The sequence below is a fragment of the Balaenoptera physalus genome (assembly GCF_965194825.1).
Source record: "Balaenoptera physalus genome assembly, chromosome: 1".
Taxonomy (NCBI): domain Eukaryota; kingdom Metazoa; phylum Chordata; class Mammalia; order Artiodactyla; family Balaenopteridae; genus Balaenoptera; species Balaenoptera physalus.
In genome coordinates this window covers 45,126,640-45,153,864 of record NC_138882.1, presented here as the reverse complement: position 1 = coordinate 45,153,864, position 27,225 = coordinate 45,126,640, and the positions used below count along the sequence as shown (strand labels likewise).

Here is a 27,225-nt window from a genome sequence, read left to right as displayed (position 1 = left end):
TATTAACCAGCTAATCAAAATGATGATGCATTATTTGACATAGAGTTATTTGGAAAAACAAATCACTCATATGTAAACGAAAGCATACTAAAGTGCTAACAATGGTTAACTGAGACGTAAGAATTTTGAAATTTTTTCTTTATATGTTTTTTCATCTAACGTACTAAATACACAATAAAGTCAATATACAAGTTCTTTACCACTGGGAATTAAAAACAAAATTCAGATCCAAAGTAAAACAAGGATTTAAAAATTCTTTTTGGTAGGTGGTTAACACAGACTACTTATTTAAAACTATAACACAACCTGATCAATTATAAAGAACTAGCATTTTTTGATATACACAATTTCAATCAGCAATGAGTTACAAGAACATAGTTTTGAAAAGGAGCAATATTTGAAATTGGGAAACTGAATTAAAATACCTAGCATTTACTACTATTTCTATATGAATTTATAGTTCATTTTGGGACATACTAAAGAGCAAATCTTAAACCAAATAAAGATATCACATATAAACTTACCCTTGTTTAGAATCTAAAAACCAATAATTAAAAATTATGAATAAGGTTTTTGTAAGTCATCCAAATATTTATATATATATCCAAATATATATCCATATATCCACTCATATATCCAAATATATATATAAAAACTGTGTAAATTGTGTAGATCAAAACTGTGTATATCAAAAAATGATAATATATATATGAAGAATACATAAAAAGAAAACTGCTTCAAAATACCTTATCTTGTTGTGCTTTAAGTTCTTCATATTGAGTTTTGTACCTACGTCCAATTTTCTTGACTTGAGTAATAGTTTTAACTTTTTCTTGAATATCAATTATTTTGGCATCTAAGTCCTTCTGGATGCTTTCCTTTTCAGTTCTTACTTTATTTAAATCTTCCTTTAGACTCTGGATTAAGTTCTGGTTGTTAGTCAAAGATGCATTTGATCTAAGCAAAAAAAATGGGGTAAAGGAGAAAGACTAAATATTTGGAACTTTCCAAATTTTAAAATCCTTTAAGTTACATTTTTATTGTGTTGCTTTAGTCTGTTTTTTATTTAGAAAATTCTAAGAAAACCATACACACACTTCAAAAGATAATTCCTTAACTTATGAACCTGTGGTCCTTTAGAAAGATCTGATTTACTTATTATATGTCATACATGCCCATTTTAGAGATGAGAAAAACTGAGCTACAAGTGGTCAAGTAACATGCACACTTTTACTCTGCATTGGTACACAGAGTTTAATCCACATCTGCCTGATAGCAAAATCTACACGCTTTCCACTCTACTGGGTGCTGAGTAAGTACATTAGGCTTTATAGGCCACATACAGTGTTTGTTACATGTTCCTCTTCCTCCTTTTCTACAACACTTAAAAAATGTAAAAATCATTCTTAGCTTCCAGCTGTACAAAAAAAGACCTGTGGATTATAGTGTGCCAACCCCTGTACTTTTATCATGAACCGAACTTGAAATCAGATGACCTGAATTAGGAACATGGGTTTAACCGCTACTAACCTTATAAGCTTGGGTACCTTTCTGAATCTTAGCTTCCTCATTTTAAAATTAAGTAATATCTCTCCTACTGAAAATGCCAGCCTACTGTTATGAAAAAAATAAGAGAATAAATATGACAAAAATTTGTAAGCTATCAAGTATCACATAAATAGGGGCTATGACAGGGACAAAGGACATTGAAGCTTAAAAGAAGTAAACCAGAAACATTAATTTTAATATTACATTTATCTTTAAAAGGCAATACTTCACTATAAGTTCATTTAAAAACTTTCTTTATTAAAAACTTTCAAAATAGATTCATGAATATATGTTAACCAAAAAAAAAAATAAAAGAAAAATCTACTTGCAAAAGTCATTTTGACTATTTAAAAAAGTTTGCTTTAGATTCATACCAACTATGTAGTTTTTCAAAAAGTAATAAAATATTAAGAAATAATGCATATATGAAGGCATAAAACTAAATTACTGCTTGCTTGGCTCTATAAAGTAATAAAAGGAAAGCCACATGTAAGGGCTCCAGCACTTTCCATTCTTTCTAAAATCAGGAAGCACCTAGGGGGTCACATAAAGAATAGAAACAAACTTCTTTAAGATTTCAAGAATTGTATACAACTTAAGGTTTCTTCCACATACCTTGCAATTTCAGCTTTAAGCCTTCCAATTTCTTCAGTCAATTGTTGAATACGCTTAGCATGAACTTCCTTTTCAGAAAGGAGCTTTCGATATTCTTCTGTATCTGGATCTTTCTGTTGACTCACTAGATGCTAGAACAGCAAAAATGTATAATATGGTTTTATAGGTTTTATGAAACTAATGTGCTATAATAAAATATCAGAGTATCTAATTGTGTTTACATTTGCTACTTGCATACATAATGATCAAGCACCAAACTACAAGAAAATAAGATCAAAGCTTTAGTTCCTTTGTTTAGCTAAGATGTTTAGCCAAAATGGAAGGGGAAAATAAAATGTCATTCACTATTATTTTTCATAGCTGCAAAGGAACATTTCAGAGCCATTACAATGGAGCCAAAAAAGGGATCTAAAGAATCTACAAAGAATGGACATATGGACACCAAGGGGGGAAAACTGCGGTGAGGTGGGGATGGTGGTGTGCTGAATTGGGCGATTGAGATTGACATGTATACACTGATGTGTATAAAACTGATGCCTAGTAAGAACCTGCAGTATAAAAAAACAAACAAAACAACTAATACTAAACTTTCATTGGGTTATTTGTATGGAAATATGTTAGTATAAATGTTTCAGACATTACATGAAATTTCTAAAAATCTTATATTTGTATTTGTATGGAAATATGTATGGAAATATGTTAATATAAATGTTTCAGACATTACATGAAATTTCTAAAAATCTTATATTTGTATTTGTATGGAAATATGTATGGAAATATGTTAATATAAATGTTTCAGACATTACATGAAATTTCTAAAAATCTTATATGTTCTGGTATAATGTTATAAGTAATAATCCTAGTTATTACTTTAAAATGTATATCTCAGAAATAACTAATTTTCTTGTCAACTGCATTATTATGAACTTTCATCAAATCTTTTACCGTGGTCATTTTTAAGTCTTTTGTCATTTACAGACAGTTCTGGGTGTACTCTGTTGATTTTGCAAATATGTTCCTATAAAAGGGTTTCATCTTCAAGAAATTCATGGAAAAGACTCTGACAAGTACAGGTTTCTGGTAACTGACTGTACTGCTGAACTGAATGAATAAGCATTTTCAGAACTCTGATGAAAAACTGATGAACTCATAAAAGTGCTAACAAAAGATCAAGATGAAAAAAAAACAACAATTAATTACATGGGACTGAGTGAACTGATGAGGATGAGTATAATTTTTGTGACTTTCTGTCTGAATTTAAAAAAAAAAAAAAAAATCCCACAAGGACTCAGAGGCAAAGAATATACAAATCAATTTTCACTGCAAAGTAAAGGAGCTGTTACAGTGGAGGATTACTGGACTGAATGTCAATATTATGACATAGTATGAGTGTGTTTCATGTTTGGTAATTGCAATCATTGTTGCTTTTGTTGTGGTCATCCATGTACAATGCTTGGTGTCAGTATATTTATCTCTTGTAAAAATAAAATACAGTGTGTGTGTGTGAAAAAAAAAAAAAAAGAATCTACAAGCTTTTAATATTAATATTAAATACCTAATTTCATTGAAGTGACATATACAAGGGAAGAAAATGTCATAATGCATTACAATCTAAACAAAAATATGAAAATAATCCTAAATGTAATTGATTCCATTAACTAGGAAAGAAGGCATCATAATTTACCAGGAATATATCTAGATTTGGGAAGATTATCCTCCTTTCTTGATTTTTCAGATTGCTTGTTTGATTAAAAAAAAAGAATAAATGTGCTCTAAAATTCTATTGTCCTCTTCAGATATGAGTGGTTCCCTAGAGCATTTTCCAGGTGCTAGGTGCTGTGTGAACTGCTTCATTTATTGTTTAATTTTTGTAACATGAAGAGGGGTATTATGTCCTCATTTTCACAAATAAGGAAAATTGGCTCAGAAAGGTTAATGTCCTCATTTTCACAAATCACATAACTAGTATGTGGTAAGGCCAATTCCCAACCTTTTGTTTGAATACAGAGCTAGCATTTCTTTCTTTTTTTTTTTTAACATCTTTATTGAAGTATAATTGCTTTACAATAGTGTGTTAGTTTCTGCTTTAAAACAAAGTGAATCAGCTATACATATACATACATCCGCATATCTCCTCCCTCTTGCATCTCCCTCCCACCCTCCCTATCCCACCCCTTTAGGTGATCACAAAGCACCGAGCTGATCTCCCTGTGCTATACAGCTGCTTCCCACTAGCTATTGATTTTACATTTAGTAGTGTATATATGTCCACGCCACTCTCACATCGTCCCAGCTTACCCTTCCCTCTCCTTGTTTCCTCAAGTCCATTCTCTACGTCTGTGTCTTTATTTCTGTCCTGCCCCTAGGTTCTTCAGAACCATTTACATGTGTTAGCATACAATATTTGTTTTTCTCTTTCTAACTTACTTCACTCTGTATGACAGACTCTAGGTCCATCCACCTCACTACAAATAACTCAATTTTGTTTCTTTTTATGGCTGAGTAATATTCCATTGTATGTATGTGCCACATCTTCTTTATCCATTCATCTGTCGATGGACACTTAGGTTGCTTCCATGTCCTGGCTACTGTAAAGAGAGCTGCAATGAACATTGTGGTACATGACTCTTTTTGAATTATGGTTTTCTCAGGGTATATGCCCAGTAGTGGGATTGCTGGGTCATATGGTAGTTCTATTTTTAGTTTCTTAAGGAATCTCCATACTGTTTTCCATAGTGGCTGTATCACTTTACATTCCCACCAACAGTGCAAGAGGGTTCCCTTTTCTCCACACCCTCTCCAGCATTTATTGTTTGTAGATTTTTTGATGAGGGCCATTCTCACTGGTGTGAGGTGATACCTCACTGTAGTTTTGATTTGCATTTCTCTAATGATTAGAGATGTTGAGCATCCTTTCATGTGTTTGTTGGCAATCTGTATATCTTCTTTGGAGAAATGTCTATTTAGGTCTTCTGCCCATTTTTGGATTAGGTTGTTATTTTTTGATAATTGAGCTGCATGAGCTGCTTGTATATTTTGGAGATTAATCCTTTGTCAGTTGCTTCGTTTGCAAATATTTTCTCCCATTTTGAGGGTTGTCTTTTTGTCTTGTTTATGGTTTCCTTTGCTGTGCAAAAGCTTTGAAGTTTCATTAGGTCCCATTTGTTTATTTTTGTTTTTATTTCCATTTCTCTAGGAGGTAGGTCAAAAAGGATCTCGCTGTGATTTATCTCATAGAGTGTTCTGCCTATGTTTTCCTCTAAGAGTTTAATAGTGTCTGGCCTTACATTTAGGTCTTTAATCCATTTTGAGTTTATTTTTGTGTATGGTGTTAGGGAGTGTTCTAATTTCATTCCTTTACATGTAGCTGTCCAGTTTTCCCAGCACCACTTATTGAAGGGGCCGTCTTTTCTCCATTATATTCTTGCCTCCTTCATCAAAGATAAGGTGACCATACGTGCATGGGTTTATCTCTGGGCTTTCTATCCTGTTCCATTGATCTGTATTTCTCTTTTTGTGTCACTACCATACTGTCTTGATTACTGTAGCTTTGTAGTATAGTCTGAAGTCAGTGAGCCTGATTCCTCCAGCTCTGTTTTTCTTTCTCAAGATTACTTTGGCTGTTTGGGGTCTTTTGTGTTTCCATACAAATTGTGAAATTTTTTGTTCTAGTTCTGTGAAAAATGCCATTGGTAGTTTGATAGGGATTGCATTGAATCTGTAGATTGCTTTGGGTAGTATAGTCATTTTCACAATGTTGATTCTTCCACTCTAAGAACATGGTATATCTCTCCATCTGTTTGTAACATCTTTAATTTCTTTCATCAGTGTCTTATAGTTTTCTGCATACAGATCTTTTGTCTCCTTAGGTAGGTTTATTCCTAGGTATTTTAGTCTTTTTGTTGTCGTGGTATATGGGAATGTTTCCTTAATTTCTGTTTCAGATTTTTCATCATTAGTGTACAGGAATGCAAGAGATTTCTGTGCATTAATTTTGCATCCTGCTACTTTACTAAATTCATTGATTAGAGCTGGCGTTTCTAACCATACTATGCTATATGGTTTTGTCCCTCCTAAAAAGGTAGCAGTCAGTGAACAAGTCTTCTTAAAGTGATTCAGTAAACTACATGAATCCATTTTTCATGTACCAAAGCATTTTAGAGATAAAGCAAAAGCCGAAATTTGGAATCCAAGTAAATAAATTAGCTGTTTTTAAAAATATACAAAACCTAACCAAAACTTTAAAAACTGAGTTATAAGTTTAATGCCTGTCACATATGTACAGGTTACACGTTAGACTTTTACTGATAAACACATAATACTTTCCACTAGCTCATCATACATTTTTATCCCCTTAAATTTTACCCTATTATTTTAAACCAACATGTTTCCATATTTTGGAATGGGTTTAACTGCACTTACCTGGTTACGTGCTTTCCAACGTTTGACATCTTCTTCTAATAACTTCTTCTCTGCTTGCAACATACCGCTTTTCTCACTCAGCTCAGCATTTGCTTCTTGTAAGGGTAAAATATCTAACTCCAGTTTCCTCACCTGAAAATAGTTCCAGTATTTTTTTTAATACCTGATGTGAGAATTTATTTAAAATACTATTAAAAATAATGTGCCTCTACTCTTCATTAGTACGTTACAAACCTTGGCTTGCATCTGTTGTAGATCCTGTTCTAGCCTTTCCTTTTCTTCCCTCAGAATCTTATTGGTCTCCATAACTACATTCATTGTTTCGGTTTTCTTCATCAGTTCCTCATGCTGGGCCATTGTTTTTGCAGTTACCTAAAGGTTTCAAACATGTATACAGCAACATATAACAATAGATTAAGACCTACCTTTTCCTACCAGTTCTAATCTTTCCTACAAAAGTAAAAACGATTTAAATGTCAACTTTTAAAACAAATTCTTAGAAGTCTTACATGTTTTTCTGTGATTCATGCTAATGACAGAGTTTAAACAAATACTAGAAATTAAAAGATGAAAGTAAAAAGATACTACAAATCCTGCTGACAAATAGTTTTTACATTAGATAAGAGAACATCAATCCAGATCTCTTTCTGTATCTATTCTTTTTCTTCCTACACTGAATTAAATAGTTCTAAAACAATGTTATTTTGATCCTCAGTTTTTTCCCCCTTTTTCAGAAACTCTTTTTTTTTTTTTAATTTTTTATTTTTTTAATGCTATTCTTGTCTGCTTACATTCTTTTTATTTATGTATGTATGTATGGCTGTGTTGGGTCTTCATTTCTGTGCGAGGGCTTTCTTCAGTTGTGGCAAGCGGGGGCCACTCTTCATCGCGGTGCGGGGGCCACTCTTCATCGTGGTGCGCGGGCCTCTCACCATCGTGGCCTCTCATTGCCGAGCACAGGCTCCAGACGCGCAGGCTCAGTAATTGTGGCTTACGGGCCGAGTTGCTCCGCGGCATGTGGGATCTTCCCAGACCAGGGCTTGAACCCACGTCCCCTGCATTGGCAGGCAGATTCTCAACCACTGCGCCAACCAGGGAAGCCCCAGAAACTCTTTTTCATTTCACTCAGTTGTTTCATCACTTTGGTTCTGAGCAATTTTACTGAATATTTGTTCATTTGTGAAGAACTTTTCTTCTGTTCTCATTGAGTATAATTATCCATCTTTTGCACACGTTACTTTATTCCTTCACCATTTTTAAATCTATGGTTCATGACTGCCATGCTACACTGTTAATCTTTGGTAGACATTCTATTATTTTTGACATAATGTATGTTACTTCTTGACTCTCCTCTGACTGTATGTAAGAGTTGGTTGAGCTGGGCATTTTCTAGTATTATTTGCCTTTCTACAGCCCAAAGGAACAGCAAAGAAAGCAGAAGAGACTGAGAGAATATACAATCTCCGTTAGAAACCCCGATTCTGCTCTTTTCCTCCAAGTGTTAACTCCATTGAATTAGAGGGTCTGTTTATTATTTCCATAATGAGATATGTTTGAATTTGGGTTGTTTTCTCAATAGGATATAACTCTGGAATTTTAAATTTCTGTCTGAAAATGTAAATCCCATACATCTAATTGTTCAATTATTCACTTTCCCTTGTTTCAATGGTTTCTCTCTAGCAGCCATTCCAACTATCAGTTAAAAGAAGATCAATGATTCAAGGTCTTAATTTCCTTCCTTCCAGATGTGGAGTTATATTACTGTTCTCCTCAGAATGAGGTTATGCAATAGTAAGCCTTTGGGTGGTAGTGTGGACTAAGGAGTTAATAAGCTTATGCTGTGATCACATATTCACTAAGCATCTTTTTTTCTCCTTTGGTCAATTGTTTTGACTACATTTTGCACCTCTGATGAGAAAGGAATATTCTGTAGCAGTTTCAACCTACCTTTTTTTCTAGAATGACTATCAATCTATAATGAAAACTACAGTAATAAATTAAGATAACTGAAATTTATTAAGCACTCACTGTGCACCAGACATGATTCTAAGTGCTTCATGTGCACTAACTCAATCCTCATTATCACCCCAATATTACAGACAAGGAAGTTTAAGAGCAAGGAAGTTAAACAATGTATCCAAGGCACACATCTCATGGTGTGAAGCTAGAATCTGAAACCAGTCAGTCTGGTTACCATTAGTCTCTCACCACTGTATTGTGCCAGTGTTTAATGATGTTTAATGAATTTAGGCGTTTAAAAAGAATGCTTATTTCAAACTAAATTTTATGTTATTAGAAACTGAAATGAGCTCATCTCTTGATTTAACAAGTGCTTTCTTAAAGCTTAGGATACATACCTGAACTTTCTCCCTTTCAGCATTTAGACTATCCTGCAGTTCCTGCAGCTCTCTTTCTAAAAGTTCAACCCTTTGCCGATAGCGCAGACTCTCAACCTGAGCCACTTCAAACCTAGTTTCAGCAATTTCTTTTTCTCGTCGTATAAATCTACAAGAATATGTAAGATTTTATTTGAATAGAAAAATGCCAACAACATGACATTTCAAAACTTGGATAATTTTTAAGATGACAAAAATCATTCACTTTAAAAACTATTTTTATACAATGTTTTCATTAAAAAATAATGGGAGATATATTTTATTACAGACAGTGGCTTCTACCTTTAAAATAATCCGAAAGGCATTTAATTTTCTAAAGAACCCACTCAAGTTCTTACTATTAGATTCAACTTGAACTAATTTATTTAAATTGGCATATGTCTGAATGTCGAAAGTGATCACTAATTGGGTGATAGTGGGTTTGTTGACTAATAAGAGACAAAATGAGCTTTATACCTAAATATCATATAACTCCCACTTGTCTAATTTATACATTTATAGTGTCACTTCATAATTGTTGTTAACTACAGAAGTAATAAAGCATTAAGAATATATTGGATTTACCTGAGAATTTCTAAAATTTGTTCTGAAGATTTTCCTTCTTCACTGAGAGATACATTCAATGGACCTTGTACACCTTCCTTCATAGAAGCAACGACTTTGTCACTTAATTTTTCAATCTGATCATGAAGTAATCTGTTTTGTTTTTCTAGATCTTCACAGCGAGACACACTCTTGGAAACTTCATCCTATAAGCCAAGAGTCTATCATAATAGCAGATTTTCCAATGTACATTAAAAAAAACCCAAAGCTTTCAATTCTCCAAACATTTGATTATGATGTACAATAATACCTTTAACATTCTCTCTCTTTCCTCCCAAGATGCTTTACACTCCAACAACTGTGATTCTGCTTTCTGGGCTGTTTCTTCCAAGTGCTGACGCACTGACATCATTTTGGAAACCTGTTCCTTGGCAGCTTGTAGAGCTTCAACATCAGCAGCATGTAGCATCAATTCTCTCTCATACTTATTCTGAGCTTCCACAGCTATTTTAGCCTGAAAGGAATTATTTCCCCAACGACACAGATGATTAAAAACCCATAAAGCTAGTCTTTGAAAAGACGCACATTGTATTATTTAAAGTAATAAAAGTGAAGACAATCTCTAAATGTACCAAAATAGGAGAATGATTAAAAATCACACTGTAGTGGGAAGCAGCCGCACAGCACAGGGAGATCAGCTTGGTGCTTTGTGACCACCTAGAGGGGTCGGATAGGGAGGGTGGGAGGGAGGGAGACGCAAGAGGGAAGAGATATGGGGACATATGTATATGTATAACTGATTCACTTTGTTATAAAGCAGAACTAACACACCATTGTAAAGCAATTATACTCCAATAAAGATGTTAAAAAATTAAAAAAAAAAATCACACTGTATCTATTTAATGAAATATTAAACATCTGTTCAAAATGAAACTTAAGAAGATGATATAGTAACTCGGAACAGTCTTTATGAAAAAAAGACTAAATATAACTGAGTTACATAAAATACATATATACACACAAAGTGAATGAAGGGAAATGAAAACAATCTATTTGAATACTGAATTATGGATACATTCTTTGATTCTAATTTCCAATGTTATGCTGTTTGGCAATAAGCCAAAGACAATTCATTTTTGTCTAATTTACCTTCAATTTGAAGCACTTTCCCCTGTATTCCATTTTTAAAGTAATCCTGATATATATACATGTTATGTATATAAGCACTATGTAACCAATAAACAATAGTAACCCAATGAATAGCTATTAATATACCACCAAACATAAAAATGAGAATGTTTCCAATATCCTTACATGTCTTTCTTTCCCATTCCACCATTTCAATAATCCCCATTTTCCTGAATTGTTTTACCATTTCTTGTTCATAAAAAATTATAAAAAGCAGTATCACATATATGTGTGTGCATGTTGTATGCATACTTAAATAATGTGGTTTTGTACTTTTAAAGCTTATAAACAGTGGTGTATAGAAATCTGTGTAAGCTCAGTAATGCATTAAAAAGGTATTAAAATTGTTTTGTTGAGAAAAGTATCTCTATCTTGTCTGTAGTACAGCTTTACAACCATAATTAGTGAAGGACTATAATAGTGAAAGAATGTTTTCAAATGAAAGCAAGTACACATTTAATCTCCGACTCCTATTTTTCTATATTTTTCCCATTTATCAGCATTGTTTTGTTAATGGATATTGCTCTACAGGTATCTCCTACTTGTTGAAAGTTTGCTTTATGCCACTTTGCTTTTATGAAAAACCTACATTAGCATCTGTTTTTGCTAACCAAAAGAAATCCAAAGAGCATTTTTGCTTTTACAAAAAAGGAGAAAAATGAAAACAGTGTTCAGAGTTTGTTTTGCAGGAGCCATGATAGAGGCTGTGCACACCCCGAATAGCAAGAGAGGCACCGCCAAGCTCCCTCCCTGAGAACTACACTCAGCATCTCAACATCAAGCTGTCATAGCTTTGAACTGTGTCTGTGAGCACCTGTGCTTTATCTCAATTTATTTTGTGCTTCCATTAGCAAGATGTGTCCTAAGATAATTGTTTCTTCACTTTATGCCATTTCAGTTTACACACGGCTTCATAGGAACTTTCTACTTTTGGACAGCAGGGGAAACCTGTGTTTACTTTTAGCCTTCATCTATACTTTTCAACTGATGTTATTCCAAGTTCCACAAGAGTGGAAATAACCTGCATTTTTTTAAGATTCACCAATCCCCAAAATGCATTAATATACTCCAAGAACTGTTCCCTAAGATCAAAGCTCACTTCTCAATAACTGGCTCTAAGAGTGACACTTACTTGTTCCTGACAGTCCCGTCTGGCTTGCTGTTCATTAGTCAAAGCTGTGCTTGCTCTCTGAAGAGCTTCTTGTACTTCACTCTGAACACTATTGAGTGTTTTCTTTAACTCAGATAACTAAATCAGAAGAACAAGATTAAAACCAGAGTTAATTGCAAACATACTTTAAAAATACTGAAGATAGATTTTTCAAAATACAAGTAGCCCAAAGACTTCTTACTAAATTTAAAATAGTCATAACCTGATATAATCTACTGGACAAATTTTGCAGGTCTATGTTGACCCCATATTACTATGTGCAAAAGTCAATTTTTAGGCAGAGGCTTCTAAAAAGCAGCACTGATACCTAGTACCATAAAGTAGTCTTAAATATCCAAAAGGAAACATATACAGATGTACAGAGTAGAGTAAAACATAAAACTAAAATTGTTGGGTATGTGTTCATTCAATATCTGTTGAGATGAACTGAATAGTAACTAATGAGCTGGTTAAAAGAATTTAAATTCTTACCATAGAAAAGTGATTGATACGGTAATAACTTAATTTACCTGTTGTTCCATGCTCTCTATGGCTTTTCTCTTGTCATCCTGAAGTTCCTGTTTTTCCTTCTCTACTTCCATTAACTTCTTTTCCAGCTGTGTCTGAAACTCAGCGGACTCTTTTAAGCGAACTTCAATATTCTTATGTACTTCTTCTGTCACCTTCACCATCAACCAAACAGTAGGATACAAAGAATATACACATTTAAAATTATACAGTTACTTTCCCCAAATCTAAACTAAATTTTAAAAATACTAAAGTTAATGTTTGCCTCGTATTTTTTTAAAAAATCCATCAAATTCTGATTAAAGAGTTCAAAAACATCACTTAAAACTATGCATAATTTACCTCTCTACCTGTTTACTGGTCATTTTTCTCTTTTGAAGTGAAATTTCCAATTTTCATTTTCCCCTCAATCTTCATATCCACTTGCCAAATCTGTCCATTCTACCACTGAAAGGGGTTTTCCTCCCCACATATTTTGATTTCCATGATGCCAGCCACGAAAGGATCTTTTAAAACTGTGGCCCTAGTCTATTGCTATAGCCTCCAAAACAAACTTCATACCCTCCAATCTATTACATTAATCTTTCTAATTAAAGCACATTCTGGTTATGACATGTTGGGAAAAAATCAATGCCTCAGTAATCTTACAACATATAATTTAGTATGACTTGAAAACCTTTCACATTTGGCTCTTGACTACGTTTATAATTATATTCCTCACTATTTCACTTCATAAACGCAATACACTAACTAGCCTTTTTATCTTGGCTGATGGTGCCTTCTACGTGGAATAACTTCCTACCTTTAACTCTCCAAATGATGCTTTCTTTCAAGGCTGGACACAAATGCCTTCTCTCCTGTGAAGTTATGCATACTCAAAAGACAAATAATCTCACCTACCTCCCACTCACACCAACATCTCATCTATACCTTTTCTACAGCAATACACTTTCCATGTTTCACAAATTTTGTGTGATCTTTTTGTTTGTTTTATTTGGCTTATTAGACTCAAGCACTCTTAAGAGGTAAGTGCAATGATGTCAGTCGAATCCATACTTTTACACAGTGCCTTACACATAGCAACAACCTAACTTTAAAAAAAAAGTTAATAAGTGCATGCAAACTGATTTCAAAATTGTATATACCTGTTTTTCCTTGTTGAGGGACTCTTCCAAACTGGTAACCATTGCACGATACTGTTCCACATTATTAGTGCTTGTTCTGAGTCTTTCCTTCAAGTCATTCACCTGCTCTTCTGCCTGCCTTAGCTGACTCAGAAGGTCATCCACATCTTCTTTGTTGCTAGGCTGACCTAAAAGATTTAACAGCTTTCTTAAAATTAACATTTTAAAAGATATTAGAGATGACTGTTATCAATCCTGACTGTGAAGTTAGGATTAAGGCTGAAATAAGTAATTAACTATCTAGAAAGTATATTTCAACCCATACTGAATACCAAAATAAAAACAGGTTACTGTCAGTATGTTATTTCTTCAAAAGAATTCCGCTGTTACAAATATTTAAAAAAAAAAAGATACTTAAAAAGAGAATACAAAATATTTCCACTAAACTGAGACAGCTACTTGCAGAAATTACCATTCTTAAGTTATTTAAACGTTGTTTATTCCAAAACACTACACCTTAATCATTTAGCACAATTTTCATTCTAAAATTCATGGAAAAGGAAGAAATTGCAGATTAGAAAGAATGTTTTCATATCATATGATAACAAGAAAGAAGTATTGGATAATTATATATATATTATATATATCACATATACACATATATACTTATGTTTTAAATTTCTCTTCTATTAAGAAATAAAACCACGTAGAAAGATTATCTGGACACAATGGCTTTGCATTTGAAATAATGTATTGACAAAGAGAAGCAAAACCTAATGAGACAAATTTTTTACCTGCGGCTATCAATGACCAAAGATTAGAAATATTGCTCTAAAAGAGACCAAGCCAATCAATTATTTCTGTAAGTGAGCCATGTCATTACAAATTCAACAAGTAACCTCATCTCGAAAGGGAGAGTTAAAAATTCAAATATTAACCCTCCACAAGAGAAACATTCTTAAAGTATCAGTAAAATGGTTTCAATAATTGGAAAACTAAGAGCATATCTTGGTCAGCTGCCATATGTACAACTATTCTGAATCTTCCAAGTTTGCAAATTTATTAATTTAAGTGGAAAACTGAGCTTTACTATATGAATAGTAAAGGTTTTTTGTTTTTTAAATCTTTTGCTAGTATCCACAAAGAATAGGCTATTTATCTACAGGATATGTTATAAACCTAAAGAGGTACTTTTTATCAGCCTACTTAATTATTTACCTTTACCAGTTCTCTGTGAGGACTGAGAAGCAAGCTGGACTTCCACATTACTGAGGTGCTGTTTCAATGTAGCAATTTCCTTTTGAGCATTTTTTAACAGTTCTTTTGTGTTAAGATGAAGATTAGTCTCAGTATCCAGCTGTCTCTTTGTATCTAAAAGTTGAACCTATAAGAAAAAATACATTAACCCTACAAACACTTACCTTTAAGTTCTTAAGTAACTAGAGGTTCAAGTTATCTTTTTACAGAACTTTAAAACTCTGGCTAAAACAGGGTAACAGAGATGAGATTTACCTCCCCATCTGAAACAACCAAAATCAAAACAACAAACACCAACCAAAAAACCCCAGACAAAACACATTAAAACAACTGTGATACCTGAGTCAGGAAACAAAAGAGGTGAACCCTACAATTTCCCAGCTTATTGATTTAAGAGTGTCCAGGCTAAGGCATAGGGAAAGGGAAATGAGGCCCACAGGATTCCTGAATTGAGAACATAGAACTGAGAGTAGAAGGCGGCTAGTTTGAGTTCATAAGACAGACTATCAGAGAGAAGAGAGCTGCACAGAGTACTGTGATTTGCACAGGATCCCTCTTGAATATTCAGCAAAACTGTGATCAGTGCATGCCTATGAAATTACCCTAGACAGGGTAAAGAATCACCCAAAGAGAGTGGAATGAAGACTCTCTGGTGCTCAGAGACAGATATTAGGAATAAATAATGCCTGTTTCCAGCAGCCTGACTGAAAAAGCTCTTAATTCACTGGACACTGGGACTAGTAGTCAGGAAGATACTGCCTTGGTAGCAGTGAATAATTAGTTCTAAACTGAGCACTGCTTTGGGCCTGCCTAATAAATCGTAAAAAATATATTCAATAGAATCAAACTACTTTCAATGAACTTTACTGCATTCCAGAACAAAGCTCAAGATTTATAGAAATACAGAAATATCCAGCACCCAATAGGATAAAACCCAATCAAAAATTACTAGGCATACAAAAAGGCAAGAAAAACTTAAGAGTCTGTTAAGAGATCTCTTCAAAACTATGCTTCAACATGAGATGACAACTTATCTACACACCAGCTTAATTTTTAAACATAAACATTCTATAGAAATTCAGAACACAGACTCACATCTAGATTTCTAGTAAGTGTATGCCTTAGTTCCACCTCATTTTCCAACTTCTTCTTTAGATGGGCTATCTCATGTTCCAGTTTTTCTATCTGGCTACTAAGCCTTTGTTTGGTTTCTGTTTCAGATCGTTCCAATATTCCCTAAGGTAAAAAAAGATTTTGGTTATACTTAAGAAAAAAGTAAACACCCCCACCAAAAAAAAAAAAAAACCAAACGCAATAGAAAATTATGGGAATACAACTCATTTCTACATGAAGAGGTTAAGATCTAAAACATTTACCAAGAAGGTATTTCGACATTTTCCATACTAAAACATCTATTTATTAGGGAAAATAAAAACCATATTACCAATGGCCATTCAGATTTCTTGAAGTTTTAAAGAATATAAACCAAAGATTTAATCTTGTAAACAATTAAACTGTACAGAACTCTATAAATATAGACCTGAGGATTAAAACTGCCAATTGCATGGCTTCAGTCAGTTCTCTTTAAATGTTTTATTTAGAATACTGACGTCTTAATAAACTTCAAATTCAATGATCATAATGCATGACGAAAATGACGTGAATTTTCTCATTAAGAAACCTGAGAAAATACAATGTCAAAATTGTTCAAATTTAACTTAATTTTTCTACATGTCCTTTTTTATTTGGTTACCTGAATTGTTTGCAGATTAGTTAGCAGCAAGTTTTGCCCTCTTTGTTCAGCCAACAAAGATTCTCTTTGCTGAGAAAGACGAACTTCTGAAAGTTTAAGCATTTCCTTTTCCTTTTTCAAATTTTCTGCTCTTACCTTGAGGCAAATACAAGTTAAAGAAAAAATGTTGAAAAACAATGTGTCAAATGTAATAACAGTTATAAAATTAAAATGATTCTTCATTACTACATATTTCTTAATGTTAGAAACTAACAGTAGAGACTACATCTCTTCACTATATAAGGAAATACAACTCTTAGTTTCACGTATTGAAATATGAAGCAAATATTGGAAATACTAATGGATCAAAGGAAAAAAATCTTGCAATTACCACAAATACTTACACTATCTTTGCTCTAACAAATCAGACTTTAAAACAAACAATAAAAAAATCTAAAATGCCAGAGCGTAAGAGGCAAAACTGAAAAATTGTGCTATAGTCATACCTGCATACTATTAAATTATGCAAGTTTTGGAATCTAAGCTTGGTTTCTAAGTATCTGTTTGAAAGTGCTGACTGATCTATTTAAACTTTTTTTCCCCATAAAGAGTACACTCTGAGTTTCAGGGGATATAGGAGGGTTCGCTGAAAATCAATATCCTCAAATATTCATATTTTCAGGATGAGTCAAAAACTATCAATCATAAAGCTTACTCCATCAGTTTGAAAAAGTGCTGCTGTCTAGTCTCCACAAAGGAGTGGGTACAAGACAAAAATGAAAGAATATAGCCAACAGAATTAGAAAAGCTAGGTTTTTAAGTCCCAACCAACCCATCTCTCATGATGGCCCCAAAACAGGCAAACTACTTAGCTTCTGAGTCTGTTTCTTGATAGGCCAAATATGGGGGACAACTGTACCTAGGTTCATAAGTAATGATTAAAATGCTGTGAGAGACAACTTTATAAAAAGTAAAACATTGTATGAAAATTTATCTTCAAAGAATTTAGAATTTAGTTGACAGTACTGTCAATTTCTGATTGACATTTATATTCATCATTCATTTCATCAATTATATTTCATTCATTGAAATTCAGAAATATAATTCAATGCTACTGAAATTTTTATATTGTCCTTTATTAGAAATAAGAATGGATAAAATATTCACCCACTGCCTTTGTTGTAACTAGAGCAACAGTGACTTACAAATTTATTTTGAAATGGAAAATCTGTAAGACAATCTTAGTCCAGACAAACAAACTTCTTTCCCTCTCCAGTTTTATTAGAAACAATCACCCAACTGATCTGATGGACAAGTGGATGCCTGGAAACTATTTGATAAGGACATGTAATTCACAAACCTCAAGTATCTACATTACACCAACCAGTAAAAGCAAAGTAATAATTAAAAAACAAGTGTCAAATGCAACTTATAACGCAAGTGAGATGCCGGAAATAGGTCTCACTTCTGCAACAGCTAGCTTTTCATTAGCTCCTCTCAAATCTTGTGTCATTGTGTTGATGATCTGTTCCTGCTTTTGAGTTGCTGCAGTGAGTTTCTGATTTCTCTCATGCAGGGATGTTATTTCTCGACGATATCCTTCAACATTATCTTGTAGCATTTCATAACTTATATGAAAAAAAAAAATTCCATAAGCAACTATAGTACTATATCCTAGCTTAGTTCCTTGATTTTCACAAGAACTTAATTTTACATGATTAATAATATGAAAACAGCGGCTTATGTAATAATGTAAAAACCTTCATTCTTTTTTCTAAATTCCACATTTAGCAGTCAAATTCAAATTCTAATTAAGCACAGTATTTCATGCTGAATTAATTTTTTAATCTTACTCATTTACAAGTATTTTAATCATATTCAAAATAATGCCATATAATGTTGATACACGAGACACCCACCACAATACAGTATGCAATTTAAGATATTCACTCATGGTTAGTGATGGATTTTTGCCAATCCTTTTTTTTCTCTCTAAAATTCTTCATGTTATTTTCTTATGTGCTTGAAAGCTTAGAAAATGGCTGGCTAGAGCTATCAACATAGGAAAAAAAAAGGTGCTTTTACTGGGATATCAAACTGTTGGAATGTACAGAGACAACTGCTTGTCACATACTTACAAAAACAGTTTGACCATGTAGTATACAAAGAAATAAGTTTTTTCCTAACTTGATAAACTAACAAGTATTCAATGGCTCTGGTAATAACTATGGAATGAAATTTACCATTATTCCTTTGTAAGTGACCAAGAAAGTGAATTTTCCCAAATTAACTCTCTAGAGCCTGCTTCTCTTCTACCTAGACTAGAAAAGGCTGAATGAAATTTGCTCACAGTTCTCTTATCCTCCTTACTTAAAGTAATTAAGTCCTATGGAAACAGTATCTTCTTTAATCTCAGGAAGGAAAAATAGCAACATTCCTTACATGAACTTCAACTTAACTAAATAACTACCTGGACTCCTTAGCAATATCCAGGATAATCATTAACCAAAAACAAAAAATGAACCCCTGTACATCTCATCCTGGATCAGAATCCACCAAAAAAAGTAACACTATCGCAAATTAACACTTGGATTTGATTCAACTGAAAACTAAGTATACCGTTTAGACTTAATTTTTGAAAAGAAAATTTACCGTTTAGAAGCAAAATCTAGCTGGGTAGAAATTTTGGTATTTTGTGATCGCAAATCTGTGACTTGCTCCTGAAGTTTCTCAAGCTGCTCATTCTGCATTTTTTCATTATCTGCCTTTTCTTTTCTGTAGTTCTCAAAAATTTCCTGCAACTAAATATTGGAGAAATTATTAGAAGATGATAGTCCATATTCTCAAAAAACCTGACCCAAGATAAAGCTGTAAAGGTGGGGTCTTTACCTGTTTAAGGGCAGCCTTGGCTTCTATAGCCTCTGCTGACTCAATTACAGGTACTGGAGTAGGAGTGGAAACAGCCTGTGATGTACTTGAACGTTTTGGAGTTGACACAAGAGAACTATCATCTAAGCTTGAAGCTTCAGAAACGTAAAAAGAATGATGTAACATTTCTTCACAAAATACATCATTACCAAAAATCAACAAGTCGACTCATTTAAATGAAATCATAAGATTATAGAAATTATGAAACAAAGAACCTACTAAACAACTTATTAAAGTTATTTATGACTTCTAGTTAAATAAAGGTAATTTTTGCAGATTAAATGTTAAAACATAACCAGAATAAACACTGTAATTCATTGCCTCTCAGATGCATATTTTTCAACAATGATCAGCATTTTTCTTACCTAAAATAATGTATTTTAGAATTGATGATGTGTTATGATCACTCATATGTGGTAGTCAAATTTGAAGTTATCACTATTAAAGTAGATACTAGTTATATTGCAAAATCCATTCCCTAATATACATTTCAGAAATATTTCCCAAAAATACTTGGAAATTTTTAAGATAACATATAAAAACCTGCCTTGTAAAGGAATGGTAACTCCTGTTGTCTGTGACAACAAAATACGGTACATATCACGCTGACGAACTATGGAATTGACAAGCTGCATTTGATGTCGCCGTGATTCACGGAGTTGTTCCACTTCAACGAGGGCGCTCTCAAGTTTGAGGTGAATCTCAGTTATTCTGCAGGAAAAGAAATCAGTCTATTTCACAGGACTGAGATTGAGAGGCACTTATAATTTCTATTGCAAATTGACTAAGCATTTAATCGCCTATCGTTAAGCACAGTATTTTCATCTCTCTTATCCTTTCTTTCTTCTGCTATTTTAAGAATCACTTTTAAAACCCCCACCATATAGGACACAGACACTCACCAACGTCATCTGAAAAATTTGTTTGCAAAAATTAAACCAATTCCACTGAGTCCAAACTCCAGTCTTCTTGCTTTCAGAGCCATTCTTCCTCCTCTAGTACCAAAACCATTTTTTCAAAAAAAATTCTTTACTGTAATTCCTTAAATATCTTCTTCATGAAGCCTGGCCTGTTCCCTAAAATCTAGGCTGGGTCTCATACCCTATGCTCCCACGGATAGGCTTATCTATTACAGCACTAATCACACTGAACTAAAATTATCTATTTATTGATCTTATTATCTATCTTATCTATTATCAGTCTCATCCACAAACTGAGGTCCCTGAGAGTAGAATTTTTTTTTTTTGGTATTGTTGCTCAGTTGTTTTTTTTTTCTCCTAAATCACTATATTCCCAATATCCAGCACTGTTAGGGGCACATAAAAGGTTTCAATAAATGTTTGCTGAATAAACCAAAGTAGTCTATTGCTTACTTGGATGAAGTTGCTTCTTGTTCTTCTCTTTCTCTGGTTTCCCCAAGTTCCCGAAGGGCCACTAAGAGACGTTGATTTTGCTGTTGAAGCTCTTCAATGTTTCTGTAAGATACTAGGTGCTGTGATATTACTTCAGATGAACTACTTATATCAGCAGAGCTTACTTCCTCATCACGGATTACATGGTTACCCCTCGCTTCTTCAAGTTCCATCAGAAGCACTCTAATCTAAAAAAGGGTTTTAATATGTTATCAAATAGTATTGGCTTTGATTCTGGAAATGTTTAGAAGAAAAGTAAAAATTTTCAAATGACAATGTTACTTTATCAACACTGTCAACTTAGTATTAATTTATCTTGAAAAACAAAACATCAAGCTTATCATTTTAGATATTAAGGCCTAAATAAAGAAAATTGAAAAAATTTATTTTTCATTTCTATGGACGTACATAATGAAAACTACTATTTTTTAAAAAACAGATTCCAAAAGCATGGTTCCATTTTTCTAAAACAACGACCAAATAAAACACACAGAAATATATACCCATTTTGTGTGTGTGTGTGTGTGTGTGTGTGTGTGTGTGTGTATGCTTGCACTTGCATGCTTATGTATGTATTAAGTGGTGGGGCAGAAGAGGAGCATGGAAAATAGATGTTAATTTCATTCATGTGAAATTTTGATCTATGTTTGTGTGTATGTGTGTATACCCACACACAAAAATTAGGGTAAAATATATGAACAAAACAGACCTACATTTCCAAACCTGTTCAGTTAAAAAAAAAAAAGTGGTAGGGTAATGCATTTATAGATGCATATACAAAATGCATGATTTTATTTTAGTAAAAACAAAGAATGTTTACATATGTTTACATAAGCTCCTGTGTATCTGTACGTGTAAGAAGGCGTGAAAGAATAACACCATTCTGTTAACTCTGGGACTTGGGCAGGGGGAAGAAAACTTTTATTTATCTTTGAGTTACTTCATTTATTACAACCAGTACCTTCGATTTGAAAATTTATCAAACACGTAAAGAAAAGAAAAGGGGGAGCAGCTACGGGAAAACAATGACTAGGCTGCAATCCTGCTAGAGTGGTTTTCTTAGTTGATGAGAATTTCATATGTGCTAGTTCTATCTTACATACCTGCAAACAGATTCAAACACTACTAGGCAGTCAGTTCAGGGAAAAAATATAGGAAAAGAAACAAAAAATTCTTACCTGTTGTGAAAGATCTTTTATTTGTACTTCCATTCTTTGATTGTCTCTTTCAAGCACAGATGAATGTTTATTGGCTTTATCTGTGTCCTCCTGCAATCGCTGAATCTCCTTCAAAATGAAAAGTCAAATGAAGATTCTGTATTTCCTTCTAAGATCTATATAAATAGCAGTTACACAAACAACAAAAATATACAGTGCTCAAATACCACAGTAATCAACTTATATATAAAAAATATTCTATATAATATACTAGCCTCTAAAGAGAAATTTCTTAAAAATATGAATACATGTATTTCTTAATATCTCAAATATTGCTCATTATAACGTTCATCACTGTATGATAATGATGAGGAATTCCCAAGTTAACTGTGAACTACAATGTTACAGCCACAGCAAATTCATAGTGTATTATCAAATGATATCAGAGAAATACTCTCAAAAAGCTTCGTTACTAAGACAAAAACAAAGGACTGCATTACAACGATAATCATTATTATACTATCTGGAAATAAATGTTAAAAGTAAAAAATGTTGGGTAAGATGCATAAAAGACTTGGTTCTATTAAAAATGCATCAGGAATTAATTCTAAAGAAGCAGCAGCCAATGTCACAAGGCTGTTAAAAAAAGGAAAGAAATTACAGCATATTGCAGTGCTCTGTAAAGTTTAGCATCACAATATCATTAGGGATTTAGGGGCACAGTTTTAAGAAGCTTGATGTAAGCACAAAATATCTTTAACACCTTATGTTTTATCTCAAATTCATGCAAACTTTGCTTCTTAATGTATTGTTTTCACATAATAATGTTTTACACACTATTTGAGTGAAAGATGGCTCATATTTTTCCTGGTGTTTAAAGTACCTTTGAGCACAGTGCCCTCAGGGAACGTGGATAAACCAATTTCAGTTGACAAAATGAAGCAGGCAAATATTCATGAAAGGTGGTAACGACACAAATCTACTGAGTTCAAACTGGGATAAATTAAGATGCCAAGGAAGGAAGTAATTTGGTTATAAAACTCTAAGAATCTAACAAATAAGCACCACAGAATCTAGACTGGACATAATGTATGTTATGGACAGAAGATTCAACTATGAAAAACATACAGAAATTATGTTTAAAGTCTTTGGCAGTTATGAAAAAAGTCTGTATTTATTACTGTACCTGTACGTTAGTGATGAATTAACAAATAGGTTTTTCCCACAATGAACAGCTGCTATTATCTGAATTTTAAGTCCCTCTACTTTACTACCTGATTCAGACAATAAGCTCCAGGCAAAATGCTCACTCTCAACAGTGAGAAAGTCAAGTAGATCCAAAGGACCTCTTTTTAAACCACATCAAAGGGGCAGGGGTGTGTCTAAAATCCAATAAAAACCCAATATCCTGTCAAGGCAAGACTGCTAGACATCATTTGATTCAGGAGAAAGAGACCATTAGACACAATACACCCTGATTTAAACTGATATCTGAATTGTAATAACAACAGCAACAAAAGTTTAAGTTGAATTAAGGATACAATTAATTTATACAATATATTTATACTCTCAAAAAAAAAAAAAGGAAAAAGAAATTTATCAGTTTAGATACAAGTTGATTTAACTGATTTTCCCCAATAAAACTTGCTTAATAAATCTTGAAGATTTCTCACTAATAATAGTTGTATCCTAAAAACAACATTATCAGCATATAAATACTCTTTTTAAACCATTATCTATTAAAAAGGACTCTTAAGAGGTAAAGAATATTTACAAGCTTCCTTGGTACTTCTAATATGCAAAGGAACAGTAATAAAATAATGTATATAAAGATTTGTCAAACTGTGAAACGATATTTAAAAAAAGGAATTCTTTTCAATGGTAAGTCAAACAATATCATTTCTAGACAGAATATCAGAATTGCCTGACAAAAAATGACTATTGCTAAATTTAGAAAGGTTCTATTAACAAAGAGAGATTGTTATTTTAATCTGAAGAGTAGCCCAGGGACATCTGGCTATTTATCATCCACTAGAGAACCCTACAGAAATCATCCCAAATGTCTTAAAAAATGCTAAAGGTTTTCAGTGTTAGCTGAATAAAGATAAAACATTTTGCAATTACAGATGTTTAATAATGTAATGACAAGTTTTAAAATATATAATTCCCTATCACTGAAAAAGTGGTTAGCCTTTTAACTTAAATTCTTTAATTCTAAGAAAGAACTACCCTATCTAGTAAATGATTTCTCATATGTATTTTTTCTACAATTAAAGTTTAGGAATGGAACCAACCTTCATAGCTTGTTCAAGCTTAACAGATAAACTTGCCACAGCTTTCTGTGCACGTTCATACTCCTCACGTTGGCGTTTCAAAATTGGTGCTTTGGCTTCAACTTCTTTCACTATTTCATCTAGATACTTATTAATTCTTTTGTTCTCTAGTTTCTCCAAAAGCAGCTGATCCTGAGTTTCCACATAAGCATTATACAGCTGAAAGAAGAGGGGACATTTCAAATCTAAGCATAACAGATATATACAGTCTGTCTAGCTTCTTTATAAACATTCATTAGCAATTACACAAGATGGAAATGTTTACTGTATGTTACACAGAACCAGGAACCAAGAAAGCCTTTCCTGGGGACTTCCCTGGTGGCACAGTGGTTAGGACTCCACACTCCCAATACAGGGGGCCCAGATTCGATCCCTGGTCAGGGGACCAAGAGTTTGCATGCCACAACTAAGGAGCCCGTGAGGCACAACTAAAAACAAACAAATAAACAAAAAAAGTAAGAAAGCCTTTCCTAAAATGATCCGTTAATCTAGGCAACTTTAAGAATAATTTTTCTGGGGCATAAGTGTCAGAGAGATGTGAACACCTTTGCTGAAGGAAAATAACAAGATTTAATACCATTTTTACCTCAGTTAGCTTCATGCCAGGTTTCACTATCTTAGCTACGGCTGCTGCAGTAGGAGACATGGCTGCAAGCTCTTCTTCAGACAAGATGGCCCCTGTGCCAACACACAGAAATCAAGTATATTTTTGTAAAATTTCAAAGTAAAGCCACTAATATTTCTTACAAGTAAAAGTGATACCTACTGTACATTACATATAAGTTCCTATGAAGACTATAAAATATGACAAGTAGTCATGTAACACAATTCTAAAAATCATGCAGTAATTATAGTTAAAACTATTCTGGAAATTGACACACAATTATGTGTGATCAAATGGTACTTACACCTGACAATACAATAAAGATACAGATAAAGTAATGCTGAACTAAAAATAAATAAATTGTAATGCTATAACTTAATGAGTTTCCTACATCACAACATGACAAACACTATTAGTGAAGTTAAGTGAGGACTATGTAGGGAAGTTCTAGTATTTCAAAGCTTTAATAAGCATCTATTAATCCATACCTTTACGTTTTGTGGCAGAAAGCAGGTCATTTGCATTCTCTAATTCCTTCTCTAATTTCCCTATTTTCTCAAGCATTTCTTTTTCCATTTGATCTTTAGATTCCTCTACTTCTAGAAGATGATCTTGTATTGCTTTATTGGCTAAAAACATTTTTAGAGACAGAATAATCAAGCACATAATTAAAATCTTTGAGTTACAGAATGTAACAGAATAGTCAGCAGACAATATTAAATTCTACAGAGGCTGTGGTTGACAGTTATTACCCACTGGAAGCTCTTGATGTACGTATAATTCCTGAGGTGTCCTGGCCTAGTGAATCTATTTCTCCTTTTGATGGCCCTTTTATAAGAGGGGAAAATAGGGGAACTCAAATTATAAAAAAGTGGCCCTAAGTGTCTCTTTGGTTTTAATCTGATCTTAGATGTCTAGAACATAGGAAATGCCTGGAAAAGATCATACATAAATAACTTACATTAAAAAAAAGCAGGAATATATGAAATCATAGACTTTAAAATACATTATAACTTAAAAAGGCTTATTTATGGATTAAGAGAGTACCGAAACTATAAACCTATATGTATTTATCAAAGGAAATGCTTCAAAAATGGAAGAAAAATTTCCTATTACAAATCAGAATATATAAGGTTATCAAATGAAAGAAACGGAAAAATATTAGCTACTTATATTTTCAAATATTTGCTGAAAATAGAATTTAAAATTTCTTGACCTAAGGATCTTCCTTCTACATCCAATTTTGTCCCTAATAAGGTATCTGACCTCTAAATCCAAAAATCTACAGAAGGGTAAAGAAAACAGTACCTTCTCTCTAAATACAAAATAATCTTCCCATAATTGGAAAGTCTTACCTTCTCCAGCTTCCTTCAAAAGTTTGTGTAATTCATCCACTGCTCGGGTCAGTTCATTGCTCTTTGCCTCTGAATCATCAGCAGCACTCTGAAATTTAATCTTAAAGAAGTTACCCAACATCCAATAATGCAACATTAGGACACTACAACATATGGTATGGTACCTACCTTGTAAAGGTTAGAGAGTTTTATGTGAGCATTTAATTCATTGTGGAATTTCTCTTCCATACTGGCCTGCTGTTCCTTGGCCTGAGGGGGAAAAAAAAAAGCCAACACTAAAAACCCAATTACAACAGTCTGATTTGAACTGAATTTAGAATGCTTATCAAATGCCAAGATAAAAAATTCAGTTTTGAAAGTAAAGAGATGAAGATTAAAGCACTAAAATTAAAATCAGTTGTCATTATAGAGATAAGTTATCTTAAGGATAAAATGTTAATGATATTTTTATCTTAAAGTACAATATTTAAATGTCATTAAAATTAACCATACTCATTTTTAGACAGTACCTTGGATATAGTATGTAACTGATTCTAGCAATTTTAGCCTAGTTACATCATATGAAAGTGCCCTGGCCATTTTGTGGTGCCAGGAATGGTTCAAAACATGAAATCATTTTATGAATCAATAGCTTCCTAACTGTTATAATATTTTTGTAAAAGAGACATTTTAAACTGGTCAACTACACCTCTTTCAGTTTGGTCAACAGATCCTCTACATGCTTTTGAAGATTCTCATTTGATGTTTTCAAGCCATTCATCTGTTCTTCCATTCTAGAAACCTAGAAACAAAAAAGTAGAGTTGGGTGGGGGGAAGGATATTGTATTAACTGAAATTAATTTGGTATAAAGTTTAGCTGCCAAGTACCAGGCCTGAGTGAGCCAGAGCCCCCTAATCAGCTGCTACTTTAACCCTGTCCTGTCTGGGTGGGGA

General features: G+C 33.2%; 1 protein-coding gene across 5 annotated transcripts in view; it reads right to left on the bottom strand.

Annotated features, from left to right (window-relative positions):
* Positions 1–27,225, bottom strand: part of TPR (translocated promoter region, nuclear basket protein) — a 73,169-nt gene that overhangs the window by 24,289 nt on the left and 21,655 nt on the right. For all 5 annotated transcript variants that reach the window (XM_082472503.1, XM_082472504.1, XM_082472506.1 and 2 more), the window contains exons 8-32: positions 26,981–27,073; positions 26,461–26,541; positions 26,293–26,380; positions 25,426–25,566; positions 24,920–25,011; positions 24,295–24,492; positions 22,022–22,129; positions 20,805–21,031; positions 19,979–20,142; positions 19,393–19,526; positions 19,156–19,304; positions 17,969–18,131; positions 16,525–16,659; positions 15,867–16,007; positions 14,733–14,898; positions 13,536–13,702; positions 12,393–12,545; positions 11,845–11,961; positions 9,835–10,038; positions 9,546–9,730; positions 8,943–9,090; positions 6,820–6,957; positions 6,586–6,717; positions 2,164–2,294; positions 747–957 (exon numbers count right to left, since the gene is read on the bottom strand). In XM_082472503.1, the coding sequence (XP_082328629.1) occupies positions 747–957; positions 2,164–2,294; positions 6,586–6,717; positions 6,820–6,957; positions 8,943–9,090; positions 9,546–9,730; positions 9,835–10,038; positions 11,845–11,961; positions 12,393–12,545; positions 13,536–13,702; positions 14,733–14,898; positions 15,867–16,007; positions 16,525–16,659; positions 17,969–18,131; positions 19,156–19,304; positions 19,393–19,526; positions 19,979–20,142; positions 20,805–21,031; positions 22,022–22,129; positions 24,295–24,492; positions 24,920–25,011; positions 25,426–25,566; positions 26,293–26,380; positions 26,461–26,541; positions 26,981–27,073 (3,666 nt within the window). The remainder of the gene's footprint in view (positions 1–746; positions 958–2,163; positions 2,295–6,585; positions 6,718–6,819; positions 6,958–8,942; positions 9,091–9,545; positions 9,731–9,834; positions 10,039–11,844; positions 11,962–12,392; positions 12,546–13,535; positions 13,703–14,732; positions 14,899–15,866; positions 16,008–16,524; positions 16,660–17,968; positions 18,132–19,155; positions 19,305–19,392; positions 19,527–19,978; positions 20,143–20,804; positions 21,032–22,021; positions 22,130–24,294; positions 24,493–24,919; positions 25,012–25,425; positions 25,567–26,292; positions 26,381–26,460; positions 26,542–26,980; positions 27,074–27,225) is intronic.